The following is a 25,633-nucleotide window of genomic DNA, read 5'->3' on the forward strand; positions in this document are numbered from 1 at the left end:
GGTATTGCATATTGCATGATAGAGGCTAATCATCATTATCAAGCATTTAATAACAACATTTTTATCAGTAAGTATTTAGTAGCTAAGGAAGAAATAACTCATAACTTTTTTCAACAAATTCAAATTCGATATTTGAAAATTTATTGGTCCATTAATCTATGTAGCCGAATCCTGTGTATAATATTTCAGTTAAACACATAAATTCATTACAAGAAGTTTTTTTTTAATTATAGACTGCAAAATAGTACCGGAATTATGGGACGGTCAAATATTGAGCGTCACTCAGAAACACAACAACACATTATAATATAATTACTTCGAGTACTATTTTAACTTATCAAGCATAGGAAAAATACATTATGATGATTAGACTGGTATATTAGTATGGAATATGGAAATGAATACGTAAAATGATATTCTGCATAGAAAGTTAACCAACCATAGTTTAAAAAGTGCTAAAGTTTGTCTGGGCGGCAAACATCATAAATATTTATTTGAGAACATCGCGTCCAACAAAAATGTATTTAAAACCGAAATGCATTCAAGTTTCGTAGTTTATTCTGTACTAGCTGTTGACTGCGCCTTCGACTGCGTGAATTTCACAAGGGAAGTTTTTCTCCTTCTCCTTATTTCAAATTACGTGTAAGAAAAATTTCAAGAAGTTTAGTTGAGGAGATAAAGCGTGGAGAGGTTACAAATTAAATACTTTCACATTTATAAGACTAGGCCACAATGTGGGCAACGCGCCTGGTTATGCTATTAAAATACAGCAAAATTTACAAACATGGAATCTGAATATTCTCAGCTGCAATTATTGACAATGAATCCAGAAACAAATTATATATTTTTAAAACATCTATTGACCTAGTTGAAAAAACGGTCAAATGAAAGAAACGTTGCATTGAAAAGTTTCGCAATATATATTGAGTGAATGGACTTGCTAACTGGAAAAACATATTTTTTAATTCATTACAATTTCCAGACTTGTGTAAATTTTGATTATATGAAAGTACGGGATCAGCAAATTTCAGTAAAATTAAAATAGTATTCAAGTGAAATGGAAAATAGGTTTTATTCTGAAACCCATCAAGAATACAACACCACATTTCCATAATAGATATGGCTAATATTATACATCTAAAAATTCAAAACGGAGCAATTTTTTTTTTGCGTGGAGATAGTTGAAAAACTAGATAGTGACAAAGGCTACTTTTTACCGTGGATATAGCCGCGGGCAAAAGCTAGCTAATAAAATACAAATAAGTACATAACTCAAAAGTATGAAAGTAAAGTAAAGTTCTCTCATCTTCCTGTGTTCCTGGTATACAGGGCTGTGACGCCGCGAAGCGAGGTCATCGTAATTATTAACCAGTTAGTCAAAGCTTTTAGAACCGGCCTGTCTATCCTCCTTAGGTATACAATTGTTCCTTATCAGCTGTCACTTAGTGGCCTCGTATGACATTCAAGAGATAGAATATAGAGTTGTCCTATTCTAGGGCGGAACTGCACGCCTTAAAATAAAGGAAATAAAGGCCGCTCAGAGCAATAAAAGCCCCAATTTTTTTAACAAAAATATATGACAAAACGCCTTTATCATTCTTAAAAGCATTTACGACATTATCTTAGGCTGATATGATTAATTATCATGATCCATCACAAGACAATGGATAGATGAGACAAATTGGACCATCAGACGCGGTAAATTATTCAGTTATATTGCTATGCGTCCTAAGTGTATGCTAATTTTGTTTGCATATGTCAGTGGTAATATTGAAACTGAGTATAGGTATAAATAGAACCGGCAGGCTACAAAACAGGGCTTCGGGACACACAATCAAGTGTCACGACCTAAAACAGCTTGAAATATAAACGTTTAATTTTTTAAGATACGGCTGTGATTTTATAACCGGCCGCCTGTCAGACGTCAATCATTTTTGGGTTGCCTTCTAGGATTTTAATGCTCGCTTCGTATGACGACGTCGAGGATACGAAGTAGTTATTCTAGGACCACACGCCACAAACATTGATTATATCAGATACACAATCACATCTTTTTCTTTTATGGAGAAGACAGAGCCAAGCGTATCAAAATTAAGGGTCATGTTTAGCTGAAAAATGAGCTTATTGGTGAAGTTGAGATTAGGCAATCGCCATGAAAATGAGAAGAATCCCCAGTTTATGGCTCTTTCCCTTTATTGCCTTTTACAATCTTCGCTGGTTAAAATACAACTCACAAAAGATATCTATAATACATGTTTTTACAAATAATACGTACTCAAAATAAACTTACAAATAAACAATACAATATTTTAGTTACGGATGATACAAACAAAAAGTAATAACTAACTACGGAGTTTCCTTACAAAATTAGGAAAACTCAGATAAGATTCCGAGAAAATATAAGATAACTAGGTATTTTCAGATGTTCCTAGATCGTTAGCGTAGCTAGATAATCATAAACACCAGGGCAAAAACTGTTTGAAAATCATTCATTATCTCTTTCATCCTCCTCGTCTGATCTCGGTTTCATTCCCAGCTGTGACACCCCGAAGTGTCACAGTCATATGACATGGGCATATTTTTGCTTGCTTAGTAGTATAAACAAATAATTGAAGACTTGTGTTTTGGAATAGTATTCAGCCATACTATATTAATATAACATTATATTATACATGCTCATTTAGTATCTCAATGGCGCAGTGGTTAGCGCACTCGGCCAGTGATAGTGACGGTTAAGACACTCTCACAATAGTTGGTAATTGGATGGGTGACCAAACATATATATCCCGAGCGCCTCCATGCTTCGGAAGGCACGTCAAGCCGTTGGTCCCGGTTGTATTAGCAGATGTTAAATTGCAATGGGCCCACGTGGTGGGTCATGGGTCACCTATATTCCTTACCTATTCTTAAGCAATATGGACGTTTTAATGGCTGTTGATGATGACGTATCAACATCATCATCAACAGCCATTAAAACGTCCATATATATATATATATATATATATATATATATATATATATATATATATATATATATATATATATATATATGTATCAACATAATATAGATAAAACATAAATATTAGCTACACATGACTATTAAACTACTAAGTTGTGAGATATAAATATATGTATGTAGGCTACGAAAAAACACTTGAATAAAAAGATACTAGGATCCCTCGAAGCTTAAAGCCCATGCAGTAAACCCGAATAGGAATAGATACGCCACTTCCCAGCTCCTAGCAATTCGACTGAAAATCAGCTGTAAAACAGACTTCGTTAGCAATGTATTGTGATTCCGAAACCCCCCTCGAAGTAATGGCGGGATTTTCTTCCTTTGCAGTTTTGAATTCCAGATTTTTCTGCTACGTTTCTACGAAACTAGAATCTGCTCAGTCGGTGTGACACTTAACCTTACGTCCAGAAAGTATGATAGCTTTAAATCCCACATATAACCTGACATATTATTATTGGAGCCTTTTTCTCACATTTTTTTTGACATACGTATTTTGGCATAAAATATTTTGCCGTAATAGCTTTAAGGCATAATGAATTTTTGGCGTTCGGGTAAATGTGGCATAATTAACTTTTAGGTTAGGTTAGCTATCCGTAAACCGTTATGCACAAGAACGTTACGCTATATTACCTTATGGCTTATAGATAAAGACCCATTACTATTATACATATACTATTTCTTTTTTGCTTGTGCACGCCCTCCATCGATATCAGAATATCCTACTAATATTGTAAATGCGAAAGTCTGTGAGGATGTGTGTTGTTACTCTTTACAGAACGGATTGTTATGTAAATTTTGTACACGTGTAGAATATAACCTGAAAAACACATAAGGTATTTTTATCCTGTAGTTCCCAGGGGAGTGATATTAATAAATATTTATAATTATTACATTTTATTTAAAGTTTTTTCGTATTTCGAAAACTTATCATTAAAAAGATAAGTACGCGTTTATAATTTGTGTACCTAACACACCTAAAATCTGTAATAGTTTTGGATCAAAGTAAAGTTTATTTGGTTATCAATAAAGAATTTATTTATATGTATATCTTCACAAGATCAGACAATATCCTTATTAGCATGTTTGCCTAGTCCAGTGTAACTACCGCTGGGTGAATCAGTTCGTTAGAGCCCCTTTGTTAGACTGGAAACTGACAGCAATTTTGTGGATACTGTGGGCTTCCAGACTGTTCACGTGTTGAATACAAGTGCGATCTATCTATACTAATGTTAAAAAGATTCGTATTTTTATTCATTTGTTCGATGAATAAACTCAAAAAATTAAGCGACAAATTTTGAAGACATTTGACAGAGAGATAAACGAAACCTTTAAGAGTTACATAGGTTAATTTTTATTATGGTTTTATCCGAGCTTAGCTGGATTGGGCAGCGAGTGTTATGTGTAAGGAATATTGTATTCTGTCTATTCTATATAATGTAATACATGTATTTCTATCTGTGTTTAGGACATACACGTACTTGTATCTCTCAATGAGATCTCCCCGTAACATACGAGTACTATGCTCAAAATAATGACCTAACCAAACACAATCGAATCCAACAATCTATATCATAAAATTATGCCAATATTAAGTAGATTATAACTGAAAATTTGCTGAAAATATACAAAATAATATTTAATATTCAAAGTGGAGTTTCGCATCTAACTTTATGCTAACATAATTCCTAATTGCGTTTCTTTTTCTACATTATTATTTTTTTAAGTCTCATTCAGTATTCGACATGGATAAGGCTCAGGTAGTAATTCAAATATGATGATGGCTTTATATTTTAAATCCACAGTAATTTTATAATGATGAAACTCTAAAATTACAAAAAACCCTTCAGGAATAATATGGTTTAATGATATAACATATCATAAAACCATAATAAAAAGTATGTACACATATATGTTTAATTTTAAAACAATTTAAAATTTCATCCCGAAGGTTCTTTTTTATTCGTAGCAATGATTATGCAAAATAGACTATTTCGGTTAACAATTTTAACTGAAATCCATTGTTGAAATATTTTCTTATTTAGTTTAAAATTTGTATTTAATACGAGGGCAAGATACGGTAATAAAATGTCGAATTATTTTCCCATTACGTATACTTTTGCTAATTTAAATTTAATCACATATACAATAATGATAACAATTATATTAAATTACTCTGGATTAATTAGATCACTACATAGTATAAAACAAGTCGCTCTCGGCGTCTATATATTTTTATAAGCTTTCTGTTTTCAAACCACGTAACCGATTTTAAGGCAGTTTTAACTTAATTCCGAAGGTTTATTGACCTCGTGCGAAGCCGGTCCATAAGAATTAGTAATAAAGATATTTTGACTTAACATAAGATCCGACAAACATGATAATATACCGGTAATTCAACGAGCTATACTCTCTCTGTGTCTAAAGTACAAATAATCGAGCTAGCCTCAAAGTAAGTTCGAGACTTGTATTATGGGATACTAACTCAATGATACTATATTATAACAAATACATAATACAAATAAACATCCAAGACCTGCGCCAATCAGAAAAAGATCATTTTCCATCATGACCCGACCAGGGATCGAACCCGGGACCTCTCGGTTCAGAGGCAAGCACTTAACCACTACGTCACATAGGTCGTCAAAATTTCATTACACACAATAAGATTGCCACGATAATTCTCAGGAAAGTCATAATTCCACCCCTGAATTCTCACGCTTCATATGTTCAGATTGGACGAGTAATAGCGAGTAGAATCTTGGTCATAAATACATTAATTTGAGTACTTTTGACCATAATCTAGCCAAATGGCCAATGTCAGTATGGAGGGTTTAGACCTCATGTCTAAACCTATACCTACTTCCATACTGAATGACACGAATAAGGTGACGTCACAACTTGCTAAAATGTTCGCAAAAAAAGATATTTTTGTTCGACAGCTACATTACATATTACGTTTATGGTGATGTTAAAAGTTGTAACAAAATTTTAATTGTTTATGATGGTTGAGATTTTATAATTTTTGTTTTTATAATTCTATACTTCATAAAATGGATTTTTCAATTAATTTTAAATCTTCACATAATGATCTAACTGCAATGTTCAGTCTGTCAATCATCATAATGATCCTACGATATGCCTATCTATTTTACTGTTCGTAAACATTGGATTTAAGTTTTAATTTGTATTTATGCAGTTATGAATTTTTTAGATAGGTACTTTATTGAAAAAAGTACCTACGTAGGTAGACGCGCCAAATTTTAGAAGTAAAAAAAATGACGTTGACAGCTTTGACGTTTAGGAATATTAAAAAGTTAGCTAGTGACACTGAAGCAATACAGCCAAAGACATCACCTAATATCGAAGTGTAGAATAAATAGTTAATTTGTGTATAACTAATATATTACATACGAATTTACTACAACACTACATATTCACGTTGTGGGTTTGCTCCCGGGTGGAATTCGGGAAACTAGGATTCATCTCGAAAGTGGTTATCAAATATATTTAAAACGGTTCTGTGTGTGGTAGTTCCAGTATGAATTCGTTCAAACAAACTCTTCAGCATAATACATTTCTGTGCAACATACATAAACAGCAAAACAACAAGTATTTAGATAAAAATACTTTCTTACAAAAAACTAACAGCTAAACCAAATAAAACAACAAGTATTTAGATAAAAATACTTTCATACACAAAACTATTCCAAATAAAATGCTAGTTAACAACCGAGATCTTCACATTGTCGGTTCAATGCTCACTGGAACTTTTTGAATGGAATTTGCGAGAAAACCGTAGCTAATTAACATGGCGGAAACTCTTTGTTCAGTGTTTCTACTATACAACACATTATTTTACCCGACTCGCTGGTAAAGTAAGTTTTGTTTTTCGTGCTTATGTGTGATACGAAAAGCAGGATTCTTTGAAATCTCAGAATTTTTTTATTATTTTTAACCTATTATTTTTTAAACTTAAATTTGCCGGTATTGCTATATATTATGTTTATAAATCCGGTTTCTTAAGTTCGTCTTTTTTTAATTTCCTTTTTTTTACTTTGCTTTTCATTAATCTTATCGTTTCCCTGCATCGCCTCTTATAGAAAAAACTCAAGCTCAAACTCAATATGTATTTTGTTATGCGTTCGTGTTATAAAGTTAAAAGAAATAAACAAAATTGCATCCAACTTGATTAAGTAGTTAAATAGTTAGGCCATATTACCGAAATTTTGTTAAAACACAAATATAATTCAGTAATTTTCCATAACAACAACAAATTCGTGTCAAAGTGCTTCATCATGGCGGCAGCTGTATTCACCAAGTTCTCCCGTCATTAGTTTATACTGTAACAAAGCCTTTAATATCCACAGAATTACAAATACATCACAAATATAATAATTAATAAATAATTATAAAAAAAAAACTAAAAATAATAATCAATAGAAAAGTTAGTGATTTACTGAAAAGTATTGAATATGTAATTATGGACAAGTCAGCCCCTCATCAATTGCTGCATCCGTAAGCGTCCTTAATTGTCTCTATTATATTACTTTCTTATACTTATATTATATAAAAAAGATCTGTTACCTACATACATTAAGGATGCAAATAAAGAATTGAGTATTGACTAGAATCTTTATTTCTTTTAAGCTCGATCTGCGATGGTTTTGCAACATTCGCAGTAGATATCTATGTTTTACAAATAAATAAATTATTGATTGATTGATTGGTCGGCTACGAGATGGGTGACCAAAAAAATATTACCTCGAGCGCCGTAAGACCCGGCTGTATTTACAGTCGTGAAAATCCACGCATTATGGGGTCATGACTCTACCTACTACTTATCCATCCATAAGAAAGGACAGTGCCCCAAAAGTGGGGATAACCAGGGCACCAATCGGGTTTCCAAATTTCTGTTCAACCTATTTAATTAAATTTCAATGACAATAGTAACTTGTGTTGCGATGTGTTTGTGAGTAATCTTCACACTTCTTCGGCTTCTGATAAATTGTATTCATATTATTACTCTCTCTTTCTCTCTCATGTGAGCGTTTTCCTAATTTCTTCCTCAGCCTTTGAGCGTTGAAGTCCAGTATTTATATAGTTACTATTTATATTTAAAGCTTTGATCTTTAATTTCATTCTTAATTATTAAGAAAGAGTTGACCAGGCAGCAGTGGGGTAGAAACAGACAGAATTAACATAATCTCAGTATTTTCTGCTCACCGCTGAGCCTCTCTTCTTTTACGCTATCCTTATCCTTAGCACAGGATAAACAATACTGTGCTCTAGATGAGCATAATCCATTATGCTCATCTAGAGCACAGTATTGTTTATCCTGTGCTAAGGATAAGGATGCTAAGGATTTATTGGAATAAATCCATCCTACAAATTGAGTATATCAATTTTCTAATTTGTAATATATAAAATGATGTAAATAATTTGTCACAATTACTACTACTTTTAATTTGAAGCCCTAGTGGATTCAATATATATATATATATATTAATACATTATTAAATATTTATCGAATTGAATCAAAAATGTAAAAATAATATATATATATTGAGGCAATCCGCCATTTTAACATTTCCAACCATTTCCTACAAATTATTCGGAGTTAAAACGAGCTCGCAATCACCAATACCTATATTGATTGCGAGGTGCTCATTATTCTTCGTTCTTTCATTCGTTCAATCAGAGTTAATCCCGTTCAGTAGATTCTCGACTTAATTAATTCTTTAATTGATTTGTTTGCCTTGACTTTTTATGTTTAGTTTCGATTGCGAGGAGAATTGAAACCTTTTGATCATAAATCTAATTTCAATTACTATGAATTACAATGATACCTATTTAATTTATGATGAAAACTTTTACACAGGCTTAAACATAGTTTATTCATCTATAAAGGCTACGTTTACAAACGATACTAAAGAAGCGGTGGTGGTCTAATAGTTAAAGTTCCATCGCGCTCCGTTGTTTTCAATTGGTTGGACGTCAACATTGTTAACATTTTCGACGTTGACGTTCTTTGATGTACGTCGAAACTCCGTACTTTTTCTACGTTGTTCTGCGTTGATCCGTCAACTGACGTCAACGTGACGGAGGACGATGGAGCACAATGCAACAATGGCTCATGGCTGTTATTGCTTAGACCATATTGAAATACTATTAATGAAACTACAATTTCTCGAAACTAAAACACAAAAGTATTGTTATGACTTTTTTTTTTTTCAAAACACCAGAGCAGCGAAATAATCCGCTAGCACGCGCGACTTCACTCATTCACTCATACATTCCGTTGTTCACATTCATTCGTTCAGCCCGCCATTCGAGGCTACAATGGAGATCTGTTCTATTCATTTAAATGTTAGTAATGAGCACAGAATTTTCAACTCATTCATTGTTGAAAACTTCGAAAACGCTGTGAAATTTTAGCGACTCTCTTGTGGTTTGTCGCCGCCTTAATTTAAGCATTTGAATTGCACTTTGTGAATTTCGGCAGTTTTTCCTTCTTGTTTTTTTGTTTAAATTCTTTTCGGTTTTTGTATACGGTGATACGATGTTGCCTCGTTTCGTTCCTCGAGTCAATGCTGATTTAATGCATTTCTATAATCATATTATTTTTATTTTATACCACCGATCAAGTAGACATGCGGGTCACTTCATAGGAAGTATCACCGCAGCATTTGGACGCCTGCAATACTAGGGGTGTCCCACGCGCGTTGCCGGCCCTGAATAAATATTTTCATGCTTTTTTTAAATCACACACCAAAGCAAACAGTTAAATTTTTGTAATTCGACATTCGACAAGACAAGAGAGAGAGAATGACCTTTCTGTTTTTTATATTGTATTTAGTAATTAGAAAGTTTGCTTGTATTTAGTAATTAGAAAGTTTCAGTTGAGTCGAATATATATATATATATTATTTTTAACTGTTACTTTTTTTTATTAAAGTGCGTATTTAAATTAATTGGCTAAGAAATTTTCGAGGAATTTTTTTCACATTTTATAGGGAAACTAGACAGAGTTAAACACTCTGTCTAGTTTCTCTATAAAATGTGACGTTCGTTTTAAATTACATAGTTTAGAATAAATTGTTTCCTTCTCTATTGTAATTGTGTAGTATTAAGTGCACCAGAACTTGAAAGCCATGTCAAAGCATTAATGAGAGATTCATTGGTAGAAATGTGATTAAATAGTGATATCCTATCGCCTACGAGAAACATTAAAAGTATTCGATTGACTTAAAATCTGCGTTAGGAAACATGCAGATAACATGTTGCTTCACAGAAAGCACAATGCCTGAAGAATCTATACTACTTTTGAAATAAAGACTTTAAAGACTTCTTTAGCGGTGTTGTGAACTTTATATGAAGGATAAAAATTGTTAAACTCGCGTCAGGATACGTGACCTGTTGAAAATTCGTAATACGTCAAAAATGCACAACGTTAATATTCAAGATTCACTTCTGTCGGCACTACCGGAGTGCAAACCATATATATATTTTTAATAGCTATTATTTAGACTTACCTGCATGAAGAAATATGGTAGCTGCCAGTATTTTACGCCAAACTTCCATTTTGTTACCTGAAACAATAAATGTTATGAATCAACGCCATTACAAATAATTTTTGATAAAAATCGTAACTTCTACGTGCTCAGGTTTACTCTACTAGCCTCCAAAAAAATTCGATTTCAATGAGATTTTATAGACTTATTTTGAGTAAAATTTGCGAGTTTGAAAAATACAAACAAATTTATTCATTATTACATTTGTTTTGTTTAATGTAATGGCTGTAACCTGTTTTGCACACCTAAAGAAAGAACGCTTCAGTACTGACGCGATCCGTATTGATAGTGTAGGGTGTGCTGTGATCCGGCCCAAGATACTTAAGTAAATATCATTATATCACTTCACAATAATCACAATATTTATTGACGTGTAGCGTTCGCCTATGAAACAAATAAAATAAAAATAAAAATATTGTCATATAGATATTAATTTTATCGAACATATACCTATGTAATATAATATACAATTAGTACCGTTGTTTCAGTAGTTTCCTAAGGTTATGTCGTGTAGATAAATAGATTATTGTAATAAAATACATTGTAACCGAAAGAATTGTTGAAGAAGCTAGCGCAAAACATCTAATCTTAAATAAAAATCTAGAACTCTTTAAACAAACTCGTTTACCAACAAAAACTACAAAATTGAAAATACCCACGGAAACAGTTTAACTTTTCGATATTTTATAGCAAAATCTGCTAAACTACGGTCCCGTTCTGGCGTTTTAATCACAAGACAAACGAACAAGTTGAGGCGACATGTTTGACATTTCAGCGGTAGTTTGAATGAAGCTTCCAGCGTTTAAACTTTATTGTGTGGAAAAATATATGTTAACTCGTGTTTGGAATAGAATTTACCTAGTTTCAAGTATATTTGTATGATTTAAATAATTATTTCAAAAAAATATTTAAAAAAAGCGCGACTCGTCTTCACCTTGTCAACCCTATTTAAGAATATGTATATAATAAAAAAAATTGTACCTATACATACCTGTAACATATTACTTTACAATCGTCACAGAACTCAACGACTCATATACAAAACACTCCCTTTAGCATCCTAACTATTCCTTGCTCCCGTTCCATACATCTGCATCACAATAGCCGTCCCAAGTGGACATATCCTGTACTAGCTTTTGCCCGCGACATCGCCCGCGCCAAAGCGGAACAAACATAACTTTCATACAAAGTTTCACTCTCCCTTATAAACAATTGGGGGTTGATTTTTGCTATGTTTGAACATGGAAGGTTTCAACTTTGCCCGTGAAGGTGAAACAGACATATAGACAGACTTTCGCATTTATTTTTCATAGTATACTATACATACATATGGATACTATATGGAAATATGGCTTTACATTACATTATTTATTTATCGACACAGGACTCAACAAATCACATGTAAATCACATGTTTAAAAATACTCCCACAGTTTCCTAACTATTACATCACTATAGCCTTCCCAAGTGGATATATCCTGCATCCAGCAAATCTCATATTCCAATGATTTAGCCTCCTTTTCTATCGACCCTCAATATTGTATGTTCTCAATAACACCTGGGAGCATGCAAACTGTATTATACTGCTGTTCTGAATTCTGAATGAGACGTTTGGGTGTTTGGGCTTTACCCTGCGTCCTGGCTAAACAGCAAAATATTGTACACAAAGCAACGCTGTGCATGTGTTAATTTAGATTAATAAATAATAATTTAGATTAGTGTAGATTTTTTGGAAGGTAAATTAACGTAGGCGTAGCTTCGGGCAAAGTTTAGTACCTGTTAGTATAAAAGTACGAATTAAGGGTTTTTAAGGGAAATTATACATGAGTCAGATTTCTATACCAAATATGGCACGAGTAGTTTTCGAACTTGGAACCTTTTGGTTTATCACACCAACACCGCTTTCTCCAATCGACTTTAATCATTATTCCTTTGTTCAAATTAATAAATTTTTCATTAATTATCGAACATCTAATTTAACATGCTAATAAAATTGCTTTTTATAAAAGGACGATCAAACAAGCTATTTTTAATTCTCCCGCGCTCGATGAGCGTTAAAAAAACCAATGAACGGTACATTACCTTCATTGTAAAAGCACTTGTAATACTGCTTTAATAAACTTATACAAATTTATCTATATTTAATAATAATAATGATTATAAATAAATAATTTTATTTCAGGTAATAACATAAGTACAGTATAAAAAACCTAATACAAATTCCAGTGACCCGTATTATAAATTATGCATAATATTTACCGCACATAAAGTAGTAAGCGATTGTTAAGCATCTTTCGCAGTGATGGGTGGCCGAAAATGTATTATTACGAGCTCCTTTGTGCTTTGATCAAAGATCACATTATATTCTAAACGATATAAAGATATTGTACTTTAAAAAAATTGTATTCGAAGATTCTATTTATTTTAAGATATTTTCTTTCCATGCAACCTCTATTCTTAAAAAAAAATATATTAAAATTCGTTCAAATTATTTTATAAATTACATTATCTAGACACAAAGTGTAATTTATGTAACGGAAACCCATATTTTGGGTAAAAAATATCACCTGCGCACGTAAAGTTAACGACCTACAGGTTAGTATGCGATTAGGCGTAGTTTTCACAAGAACGTCGAAAATGCTTTCCACGTTGGCGGTTTTAAAACGCTTCTTGACTAACTTAAACTTTGACATAAGTGAGGGTATTCCAAGTAGCAATTTCTTCTTTCTCTCTCTTATCTGAGCGTTTTACCGGTTTCTTTTGCAGCCATAAGCGTCGGGGCCCAGGGTCTACTTACTATTTATCTAATCAATTATTGCTGATATTTAAACACATACACGGATACTCAATTATTATGTTCAGTTTCAACGCGTTTTTGAGATGTGTTAATAAAACGCTTTTACGAACGAGGCATTAGGGTGTCGTCACACTGGAACTTCGCACTTAATAATTCCAAGTTTATGAGCTGCCTACATTGTCGTGTGGTTGGATTGCATGAAGTAAATTTAATTAAGTTTACATGATGTAAATTAAGGTATATTTATTTTGTTTTTAGGTAGAAAACTGTGAGAGTAACAAGTTCTGTAAATTACCAGGTTTTTCCCGCGGCTTCACCCGCGTGTATTTCCCACGGGTGCAGTAATTGTTGTCGGGATAAAAGGTACCCTAACTTCTCTACTTGTAATAAATATGTATGTAAATTTCAAGAAGATCGAATAGCAAACAAAGGAATGTCTTAATTTCCCGACGCCACAGCCCCAAACGCAACCGGGAATATGTAAAAATGATACACACACAGGTTGTTTAAAAAAAGTAAATCCTTTATCAAACCATTAGAAAAAAAAACAATTTATATATCCTGAAGTACCTTCTGATGCAAGAATGAGACAGCCAAGATGGTTACCGGTATAAACACAGTTATAACCTTATAACCGGTATCGGATCGGGGGCCATGAATAAATTTACAAGGGTTCGATATCAGATTTGGGATGGCCAATTTTTGCGTTTGTTTAGTCTTCGAAGGCCTGTTTCACGAATAGCTATATATATTCAAATTATATATATTTTATTAAAAATTTTGACAAAATTTATACTGCTCAGTTGCTGTTATTTTTAAACCAAGAAGTTATGCTATTGTTATCAGTAACAGATTGGAAGTCATTTATTCAGATATCAGACCGTCACAAATAATTTTTCATGTTAAATTTAAAATCACTAAAATTATATGTTGTTTCTAAAAGCTACTTATTAACAACTAAAACGATTAATATAACACAATGGACCTAACAAATATCTCGCCAAAGAATCAATCAACAATTTTGAAAATACTATATCTATATCTTTTCAAATTCGATTGGCTCGATAAATGCTTAACAAGGCTTTAACTAAGTAACTTCGACTTAAAATAAATGATAAACAACTTAATAACAAAACCGCATGCCATTATGTTACCAACAAAATTTAATTAAACGCCCAACCAGCCGCATATTCCTTTTTTCAATAATAATTTTATGCATTAATTAATTAATATGTGCATTCTGGTTACCTAACCGAACCGATTTATTTGCAGTAAAATTGATAATTATAATTCGCATGTACACAATTCGTTTTAAATCACTTTTTTTACAAAAAGGTCATTTTTGAGACAATCTTTTACTGTCGTCTTATTGTATCCAACGCGTGACAAAAAAAATATATCCGAGGGAATTCAATTTTTTTTATTCAACTTAGGAGGTGAGAAGAGGCGCTACAAACTCCATCGCAGTCTTTTTTCCAACGTCAATTATCAAATATAGGTTTTATACATACAATGTTTGTCTAGGAATATCAACTAAGCAATCGTGCAAGTCATGACATGCCTTGAGGAGACTTGAATAAAATCTGACACACACTCGATACGAAAGAAATATAGGTTTATGAGTATACAAAGAATACAGACAGAGTGCAGTAAACTGTTGAGGAGTGACCTCATCGAGAGCCGATCCTGGGTGCACCATCAGGTCATACTTATCATAAAAAGTGGATCAAAATTTCACGTTATATTATCTTCTAGGTACTCAATATCTACAAAAATATTTATAGTCTAATCCATAACGTCTTCTTTTCTCGAAGCCGAATGAAACGAAGTGATACAACCTCTCATTTCTACATTTCAATTATCCCAAAATGAATTTTGTTACTCCTCCCAATTGATATTGAATTTAATTCGTAACTCGATCTTCCAATTTCGATTAACGTGACGTTATTGTAATTAAGGATGGTTCACAGATAATGCATAAAAAAATAACTTAACTTTTTTTTGTGAAAATCATTGAAGATATTTATTGAAGACCTCCTTTATTTTTTTAAAAGTCGGTTAAAGGCATCTGATATGACTTTTACGCCTACCTATCGCGATATAAAAAAATTCTACATGCACCGATTATGTTTTATTTGTATAACACATATATCATCGATAAATATACTATTTCCACGCTGCGATATAAAGAACCGAACAGAGTAAAATATACCTATCCAATTTCTATACAAATTCACCAATATTAATATGCAGGGGGAAACTTTACGTGTGGTCGACTGTACATGCCGAAATCAGGTGATGTGTATTTTGCGTTATATGTAACATAGTAGCATGGAATTGAGCTTCTGTTATGCAAAAGCTTTTATGTTTATGCATAACATGTCTGCCATTTAGACATATGAGGATTTAATATTTAGTTACCTACTTAGTTGGGTAGTTAAGTACATTGACGCCATTATTACGACTACATAATGTGAATTTCAATTAACTGTTACATTTCGCTCAAAGTTTTGACTTTGATTTATTCAGAAATTAACTACCCGCGACCAAAAGTACCTGCTGCATATAACTTAGTACATTATTAATGAAAGACATAGGGTACTTTTTATTTCCATATTCGTAATCCAACCAATTTCCAATTTCATATCAATTTCTTCGGTCAGCAATAAATGTATTTATTGTACTTTGGTAAGTAAAGTGGAACTCAATAACTTTGATACAAAGAAATTGTTACCTTAACATCACTGTAAAAGTGGCATTTTCATTGTAAAGGATAATATTAACAGTCGGCGGAAATGTAGCTGTCAGAGTGACAAAATATTTAAAATAAGAAAAAAAACACGCTTTTGTTTTCTTTTATTTACTGGCCAGTACAGACAATCTGTGACTGACTTTAAAAAAAATTAGTAAAAAAATAAAACACTCTATTTATTGAGCAGTCAAGTGTCCAATTTTATTATCTACACAACTCATTCCTTTATTTCTTTTTCATAAAAGTCTCCATTGCTTCCGCCATAACATTTTTTCCGTCCAATTCCAGATTGTCACTGTCACAATTTGTGACACGGGTGCTCGCGCGGCAAGCTGTGACATGTCATTAAATATATAGACGTGTGCCAAGTTCAACTGAAAGGAATTCTTGTTAACTATAGAGGTGGAACTTGATACAAAAGTCGTATGTACAGATACTTCACTATAATCTATAACAGCCGCCAAACAACAGTGCTTGCATTGTTGTGTTCGGGTTTGATAGGTGAGAGAGGCAGGGTATTTGATACTGTGGCAAAACTAACCAATCTTATGTATTTATTTTCTCCACAAAAGCACAAAATTATCATTAAATTAAACAGAGTAGTGTTACGGGTCGCCAGGTCTCTCTTGCTTAAGTTACAATATTGTTCAGGTAAATTTTATTGTTATTTTACAAGCGTGTAACGCCACGCATTATGACCTCTTTAGTCATATCGCGTGCGCGCTGGCATGATTTTTATTTCTTTCAGTCTAAATTCAAAATTTTAAATTATTGTTCCACTTGATATTTTGAAATCACATTTTGATTATTACATCGTACCACATGTACGAAGTAATAATATATATGCCGATATTGTTATAAAATATAAAATAATATATATAATAAAATATGTTTAATTATTTATAGACCCTTGAAGGGTCTGTATTTTATTTATAAATTACCAAATTACCCTACCACCTAACAAGTGCAGTACATAGTGGACCGTAAGCAGACATAAACAAAACCAGTATATATATTAATAAATATGATATTCAAAAATGAATATATAAGCAAAAACTGTAAGATACAAATTATTCTTTTCTCACGAGATAAAATGTAAAATTCTAAGACCACACGCTAGCCTGTGAGAAAAATCGCCAGTGTATATATAATACCTAGTCCTTCACTTTCCTTTTACTGTAGAAAGATGTATAGAAAGAGAAGTACCTGGCTTATTTGGGGTTTTTCTTTTGCTCCCAGAAATAAAAGTATTTTTTTTTTAAGTTATCGTTACAAATAAGTTTGTTTTGAATCTATTTTAATATTGTGAACTGTAAGACTACAAAAATTTTAAAAATTCACATTTACAATAACTTTGTATTGAGTTTTTATTTAAATACTAGCTTTTATCCGTGGCTTCGCCCGCGTTTATTTTATGCGTCCGCTCATAAATTATTTTTGTCAATATCTCGGGTTCTAAGCAACGTATCGCAATGAAATCCATGCCAGATTTAAAGTTAGATCTTTTGCTATACAACTGTCAAAGCCGCATTTAATTCAATCCAGTAGTTTTTGCGTGATGCGCAACAAACATACAGACAGGCAAAAATTGAAAAAAATAATTGTTTTGGCTTCTATTAGTCCCATAAAACCCCCATAATTATTTTTCTATAATATCTTCTACGTACAGACTTCGCTCACTTACAGTTTTATTAAATGTATAGATGAAAATGTTAACATTTTAATATAAAGAAGATACATCACTTTTCAGTGAATTAACAACGTCCACGTCGTACATCACGCAACATATTTAGTGTCCTCCGGTAATTTCCCTAGGCGAAGCGGCGGCCATTTCGTGCGGACTCTCGACATCATATGACTTCTATGCACAATATTTTACTAGTGAATATGGATTTTTCTCCATAGTAATATTGTAAATGGAATAGGCGTTTCGATACATCTGTAAGTAAATAGAGGTTAAAGTTTTGTTTCAGTTTGTAACTACCAAGGATATAATTTATTCAAGAAATAACAATTAAACTTACATAGCCCGCTTACACATAATAAAATGTAAGTGACCTTAGTTATGATCGTGATATACAGGCATGTCAAGTTGCGCTGTATTGACCTTTATGTCTTAGTAAGTAAGAGGCTAATTTGCCATGAATTCTGGTATGTTTTTGTGAATTGATTGTATACTCTTATAAAATTAGGGTCATAAAAGTCTCATCCCGTTATCTTAGTTGTGCAATATTTACACCTTGAACCAGTTGAAACTGGTTTTATAAGGAAAGCTGAGTAATGACACTTAGGCCTCGAACGCACGAACGTTTTTTTCAATGTGTTACGTCAAAATCTTTAAAATGGAACATTATGTGCATGTGTGTCCGTGTATATGTTCACACGTTTTTATAACGAAAGCATCTTCAATCGTTGAACGTTGATAGGTTGCACATTGACTGTCATTATGTCGAAAACTTTATAAAAACTCTAACGTCTTTTTTTGAAAGGTCGCGTGAAGAAAATTCTAATATTTTCAAACTTCACTAGAAATTTTTTTTTTGCATTTTAAAATATGGATTTCGCTAATTTTATTATTATTTGTTAACATAATGGTACTAGTATAGTACTAGTTAAAGTTCTGTAAACTTATACGGGCTGTTTTAATATGGCCAAATTCAGCTTTAATAAATTTCCTACAATAAAAATGCATTTGCTTTTTATATTAAAACAATTTTGTCTAATTAATAAAACTCTATTGTTATTAAAATTCACTAACTTCAATATGATTGTAAATAGGTATATATATACAATTAATTGTTTAAAATCACTTTAATATCCTATTGTGTGTTCAGTACTGAAATAAAAAGTTTGCTTGCTATAAAAATTATGAGTAAAATTATTACTGGAATCTATTTTAAATATTTATTTGTACAATTTTTTTCATAGTGAAATGTTTCATATAAAATAATATAATATATTTTTCATAATAACGAAAACTTTTATCAAAAAATAAATACACTACAGCTGACAAAAAGTTATATGTCGTGTATAAAAATCAAGAAACATAAATAAAGTTTGTTAGTAACTATATTAAGTCAAGTATAAAACATTTTAATTCACTGAAAGAAAAATAAAGTAAATAGAAAAATACAGTCCAGATACAAACTCAATTAAGCATCTTCATTTACTTACCAAATGAAGCGAACTGGCAGAATAAAATCTAATTCCGTATTCACAAAAAAGTCTTAATCACTATATCCAAACAGACTGGCGACCGACAAGAAATAATGTAGAGAATAAAAAAGGAAAAGTTTATAAAACGTTCGAAAAAAGAACTATTTTTCCCGCGCGCGCTTCAGTCGTCGATACGTCCGTCGTGGAAGGCGATTGGCGTGGTACTAAGGCGGCGGGTTGGGCGGTTCAAATGATACCGTGTTCGAAGTTTGAAAAACGGTAAAGGGTAGTTCAATGGGATGAGTTCTAGCGATCTAAGAATTAACTTATTCATTTATATTACTGTCGTGAGAAATAAACATGGTTTGGATTACTCGGACAATACAATGCTACGGCTACGAAGCTTACTACGAAGCTCGTAGACACGCTACAAGGCTATAATTGGCAAAAAGATTGAAAATTTATTATTTATTTTCTTGAGGTATCAATGTATATAGGAAAAAAATATAAGTATACGAGTATTAATTACACATAAATCATTGGTATAAAAGTAGCAATTTCTTCATTTGGATTTTATCTCTTTGTACAACGTTAATGCTACGCGAATTGCTACGGCGTAGAGCGTCTACGAGTTTTGCTACGAACACGATAGACGTAGATTTATTCACGATGTTTCCATAACCGGAAGCAAGTGGTGATCGAGAACTACATATGAATGTATGTATTCGTAAACAAACACATGTGACTTGAAGTATAGTGCTTGGGCACAGGCTATCCTTATAGAAAGACGGGCGGCTATGGGCTATGACCCACCATGTAAGCCCAATTGTCTCTTCATAGATTCTTCATGGCTGAGGATCGTGGTCATTGTGTGGAATGAAACATTGCCTTCTCCATTTCATATACATGATTAATAATCAACCTGAGTGTAGGATTCCTCACCATGTTTTCCTTCACAAAAAGCAAATGGTTATCGACGAAAACTCCAATACATGAGTCAGATTGATATACAAACTCATTACGAATTCGAATCTGGAACCTTTCGTTTCACAGGCAGGCGTTATAACCATTTACACCACCACCGTTTCAAAATAATTTCGCGGACCCAATTAGCGGATTAAAAATTGAGCATTTAATTGCCACTTTAAATTATTTTCTTTTAATTTCCGCTCCGCCCATGACTGTACATCTCGTGTTGTTTACCGCGTGACAGCGTTTTGGGGCGACAGCGCTCAGTAACAAAGATCCAAGATTTATTTCAATTTCCTGTTGATAATATTTTCACAGCTGCTGTCAATTTTGCGATGTCAATAGGCTTCGATACAATATTGGATAAGCTGGACCTGACGTGAAATTAGACGTCTGTGACTGAAATTATGTTTTTGAAGTGAAAACTTCTTCAGCGGCATTGTGCACTTTTTCACACATAAAAAAATGTTAAACTCGCGTCAGGACACGTGACCTGAAAATTCGTAAGACGTCAAAATTGCACAACGTTAATATAAAAGTTTTCACTTCTGTCGGCACTCCCGGAGTATAACCCGTTTTTTCTTCGATAAATGAATATAGTGAGGGTTGCACCAATCAACTTTGATGGTAACTCTAATTTGCGCGTCGTCGCCGTCGTTTAGATTTTACATTTTTTTGTGCAAGTTAATGTTAACGTCAAAATTGACTGAGAACATTATTTTGCGTTATTATGCGCAAGATAAGCCATAGTAAACAGTGATGCAAAAATATAATTGTTAAGTAATATAAATAAAAACATTTTTTTTACCTAAGTAGGGTTACTTTAAATATGCATAGACTGGATGTGCTGATAATACAGCATTATCGATGACTTTGAAAAAGTAATTCTATTGTCTGTGCATATGCATTATATTCTATATAATGAGCGAGTCCAACTGAGCCCACTATTGATTTGCACATAAACAGAATCCGCTGGCCTACATCGGTCATAATTGCTGCTGACCACATACCGGTTAACAAAGCATGTAGCTGACATGTCGAAACGTAAATACAATTTCAACTCTTGTTGTATCTTAAAATTTCGGGTAACATGGTTGTTCAAAACTCGGAAAAATAATCGACTTTAGAATATTTTTATGTGGAAACTTTAAGACCGATAAAAGAAATGTTACTCGGTAGTAGTAAAGACGGTGAATGTTTTAACTACTAGGGATCTTGATAATGCGAAAGGGAGACGAAAAAGTAGGATGGCGCCCTGGACTCTGACGCTCAACGGCTGAGGAAGAAACCGAAAAAACGCTCAGAAGAGAGAGAGAATAATAAAGATGGCGAAATGCTCAATGGCTGAAGAATCAACCGAGAACACGCTTAGATAATAAAGAGAGTAGACGGCGAAAAGGCCTTGCAATCGAAATATATTCCTACAAAATCTTTCTCGTGACAACAATGAACAATATAAACGAAAGTAAACAAAAGATTTATTAACAAATTATCCGGTAAATTTGTTGCAACAACTCCTCAAAAGTTTGATTTGTAATTCATGAATTTTATTAACAAGTTTCTCAAACTTAAATCGAGTTTTCGTGTCCCGCAGATCGCTACTGGGAGAATTTTGTTTGCGTTCCGCTGATAAAAAAAACGATAAAATAAGTCTGGAGCTCCCTGGAGAAAAGAAATCCTGTCCTGGAAGTTGGAATGATACTCGAGATATCTTACTGGACTTGGAACAGGATATCTTACAGTAAGCAAAAGAAAAGTAAAAATATCTATGTAGGTAAACGATTCAGAATTTGCGCTGAATTTTCAGAATCTAAAATGACCACATCACTAATAAATAAATAAATATAATAGGACAAATCACACAGATTGAGCTAGCCCCAAAGTAAGTTCGAGACTTGTGTTATGGGATAACTAACTAAACGATACTATATATTATAACAAATACATATATAGATAAACATCCAAGACCCGGGCCAATCAGAAAAAGATCATTTTCCATCATGACCCGACCGGGGATCGAACCCGGGACCTCTCGGTTCAGTGGCTAGAACCTTACCACTGCGCCACCGAGGTCGTCACTAGTTGTAGTTTAGTACGTCTCTATGGAAAGATCTCTTCTGAGAGCTGGTTAAGACCTTTTATACTTTTAACTAGACAAATATGCATACGGTCCATATGGCAACCGGACCGGACAGTGGAGTTATCTATTATGTTAATCTTATGCTACAACATAAGAATAACAGATTAATTACAATGAATACCCGGTTGTTTTCAAGTGTGTCATATCCATTAACCATTGTCCTATATAAATCTATCGAAAAACGTTATCTTAATACATAAATGCTCATTCATATACACTGGCACTAAATTTTCTTTAGCCTCATCAACATAATGAAAATAACGTCAAAAAGTGGCGACGGAAATCTTTTGAAATCACCTCCCGGCCCGAGGCGTTTCCTGCTTATTATATTTTCACCCACAAAATACTAAATACGAATTTATTGTGCCCACTTTTTACAAGATTTATTTTTAAGGTTATGACACGTACTGCACACTAGCGCCACCATCACCTTTTTAACAGTTTCTTATGTTATAAGCGAAAACTAAAAAACCCTTATTGCATAGTATCAGTTTTCCATTACACAATGTAGTCACAGTCTACTATGAAGATTTTGGTGGCCATCGTTTTCGGTTTAGTGCTCAAAATTATGCAGATTTGATTGTTATTCACACAATATATTCCCGAAGGTTTATAGACCTCGAGCGAAGCCGGGCCGGGACGCTAGTACTTAAATGATATCCAGACGAATGTAATTTCACTAAAATTTGATGTTGCTCGATGCCTCAAATTGGAAATGTAATATGTTACGTCTGATTTTCACGCGGTAAGGACAGTGTCACACCGATAACCATCAATCTGATGAGTATTTTGTAAATACGCGAATAAATTGGTATTAACTGAAATAATAGTGGAATATTATATGTGATAAAAGCTAGCGGAAAGTACGCGTATATAGGTTTGTTGACCCAAAGTACCCTAAAGAAAAAAGTGGAGTTAGTGTCACCGCTTTTTCACCTGCGATTTCTGAATCGATGTCGGAAGTAAATTGAATTTGAAGTACATTTTTGACGTCAATAAGTTATGTACATCATCGTAACTCATCACCTACTCAACGGTAACCGGCTATCTATAATTGTATATTAATTGTATCACAATTTCTCGCGATCGAGAGGTAGGTAATTGAATAATTAATTTTGAATCTCTCAGTGTGCCGCTACCCGAACACTGAAGCTACAGTCATACGTTCATAATTTTAACCGGGTGAAACTCGTCTCGACGCAAATCAAATATTTAGATAAGAAGCCCACGTTTCATTACACATAAATTATTATTATCAAAAATCTAGATGTCTAAATTATAGGCACATAGCTGTTAAACCATTCCTGTGCAGTACGCAACTAATCTAATTGGACATGTTTCAGAAAGTTATCTTCTAACAGAATTGAAATATAAGCCATAGGTTTTTTGGATGCTTTGAGTCGACCTGAAATATTTCTGTAAAAAACCGGTCAAGTGCTAATCGGGGATGTGCGAGGTTCCTATACAATTGAGTTAACAAAAAATACACTTACCTTCCCTTTTTAAGGTGTTATAAGTTTAACGTGTCCATCTGTGTACTATGCGTGAGATCGTAGCTTCTAAACTGATGAACCGATTGTAGTTTAGTTTTATTTGTGTCATAGATAATTTTATCCCGAATGTTTAATGAAAATCGGTTCAGCCATTCAAAAGTTGTAGCGAAATTAATAATTTTTTAAAGTTGGCTTTTCTAATTTTTCCAACAAATAAACTTGTTATAATATTAGATGAGATTAAAGCTTACAAAAAATCAAGTAAATATATACAATTAATTAAATTTTTGCCTCTATATGTTTGGTCCTAACGTTGGTCGAGCAGAGAATGCCTTATGGCATTAACTCCACCTTATAGTTCACCTTTTTAAGATGTGCAATAAAGTATGAATAAATATATACACCAGTGCACTAATGAAATTTAATTATATCCTGACTACCTACTAAGATTGCTTGATAAGATTAAGATTGATTGATACTTTGGAATCTTATTAAATTACGAGTATTACTAAACTGTGTGCAAAATATATAACGTCTTCACGGGATATTGGTTATTGTAACTTGGTCGTGTTATATTATCCGACTTTGATGGAAATTTAACTATATTATGCAGATTGATTCATCTGGAGGTTGTCGGGAATATTCACAGTATAATTATAACTAGCCGATACTTTGAAACTACTACGTGAGACGTGTGGTTACGCCCTAAAATAAAACCCATATCAATCACACGAAACTACTAAAATATAAAAAAAAAATTGACAACAGCATCCTCAAAGCGGGTTGACGTCAGTCAGGCAGTCGGTCGCAATATCATACGGCCACTTTCTTGCCCCTCGATTTCAACTGAGAAGTGTTGAAAGTGCGTAAGCTGCGCAAAGCGTTCATGCGTTTTCGAACGCACTGCGATCATGTAGCCAACCCTGGCCAATCTTATATCACTCGCACATTGCACGAACTATGCCAGTGTGCATAACAACGTATTTGTTTCATAAATTTCGTAGTGAGTATTTTTTTACTAACTATTATTTTAAAAAATGGAGCGGTGAAGTTTGTTGCGTTTTGTTTGTTTATTATGGTTAGTGCATAGTTTTATGTATTATTTTCATATTGTTTATGTTGTATTATTAAATAATTATATTAATATTAGTTACTTATATATTATAATAGTCGTTTTTATAACTTAGTAGGTTTTGATTTTAGACTTCCTGCAACTTTCTCCACATCTTTCTGTTGGTTGAATGGTAGAAAAAGCCCTAGGCTCTAGTCCGCCGTTTATATATATATTTTTTTGTATTATAGTAAAATAAATATATAAAAATTAGAGTACGACCTGAAATTAAATTTGCAAAATTTGGGGTGGGTCAGGATTAGGTTTAAAAAAAAACTAATCCTGAAAACTGAAAGAAAATATACTTTTCATGAAAATTACAAGATAGTTTTAAAAACACAAGTTATCGCAACGAATCTCTAGACCGCTCTGACATTCTAAATACAATGAAAAATAAAAATACGCAATGTAATATGACGCACATCGGCAAGCGTGAGAACGCTTGCCTTGCAATTTATTTTTAATTTTTAATGTTAATTCGAACCGCTACCAATGTTACGGTTTGAATGTAAAGATTCAATTCACTAATATTAATGAAGGATTTATTTTCGGTTCGACCCTTGTCTGAGCAACTCCGGTGGCCGTCAGCACGACGCCTCCATATTTGTGCTCGATTTGTAATTCATGAA

At 33.0% G+C, this 25,633-nt stretch overlaps 1 protein-coding gene across 1 annotated transcript in view; it reads right to left on the reverse strand.

The window, feature by feature from the left end:
* LOC128680905 (cell adhesion molecule Dscam2-like) overlaps positions 1-19,504 on the reverse strand; it is an 86,560-nt gene extending 67,056 nt beyond the window's left edge. Inside the window, exons 1-2 of the mRNA XM_053764384.1 lie at positions 19,310-19,504; positions 10,549-10,605 (exon numbers count right to left, since the gene is read on the reverse strand). Coding sequence (XP_053620359.1) covers positions 10,549-10,597 — 49 coding nt within the window. The 5' untranslated portion in view covers positions 10,598-10,605; positions 19,310-19,504. The remainder of the gene's footprint in view (positions 1-10,548; positions 10,606-19,309) is intronic.
* Between the last annotated feature and the right edge of the window lie 6,129 nt (positions 19,505-25,633).

Source organism: Plodia interpunctella, chromosome 25, assembly GCF_027563975.2.
Source record: "Plodia interpunctella isolate USDA-ARS_2022_Savannah chromosome 25, ilPloInte3.2, whole genome shotgun sequence".
NCBI lineage: Eukaryota > Metazoa > Arthropoda > Insecta > Lepidoptera > Pyralidae > Plodia > Plodia interpunctella.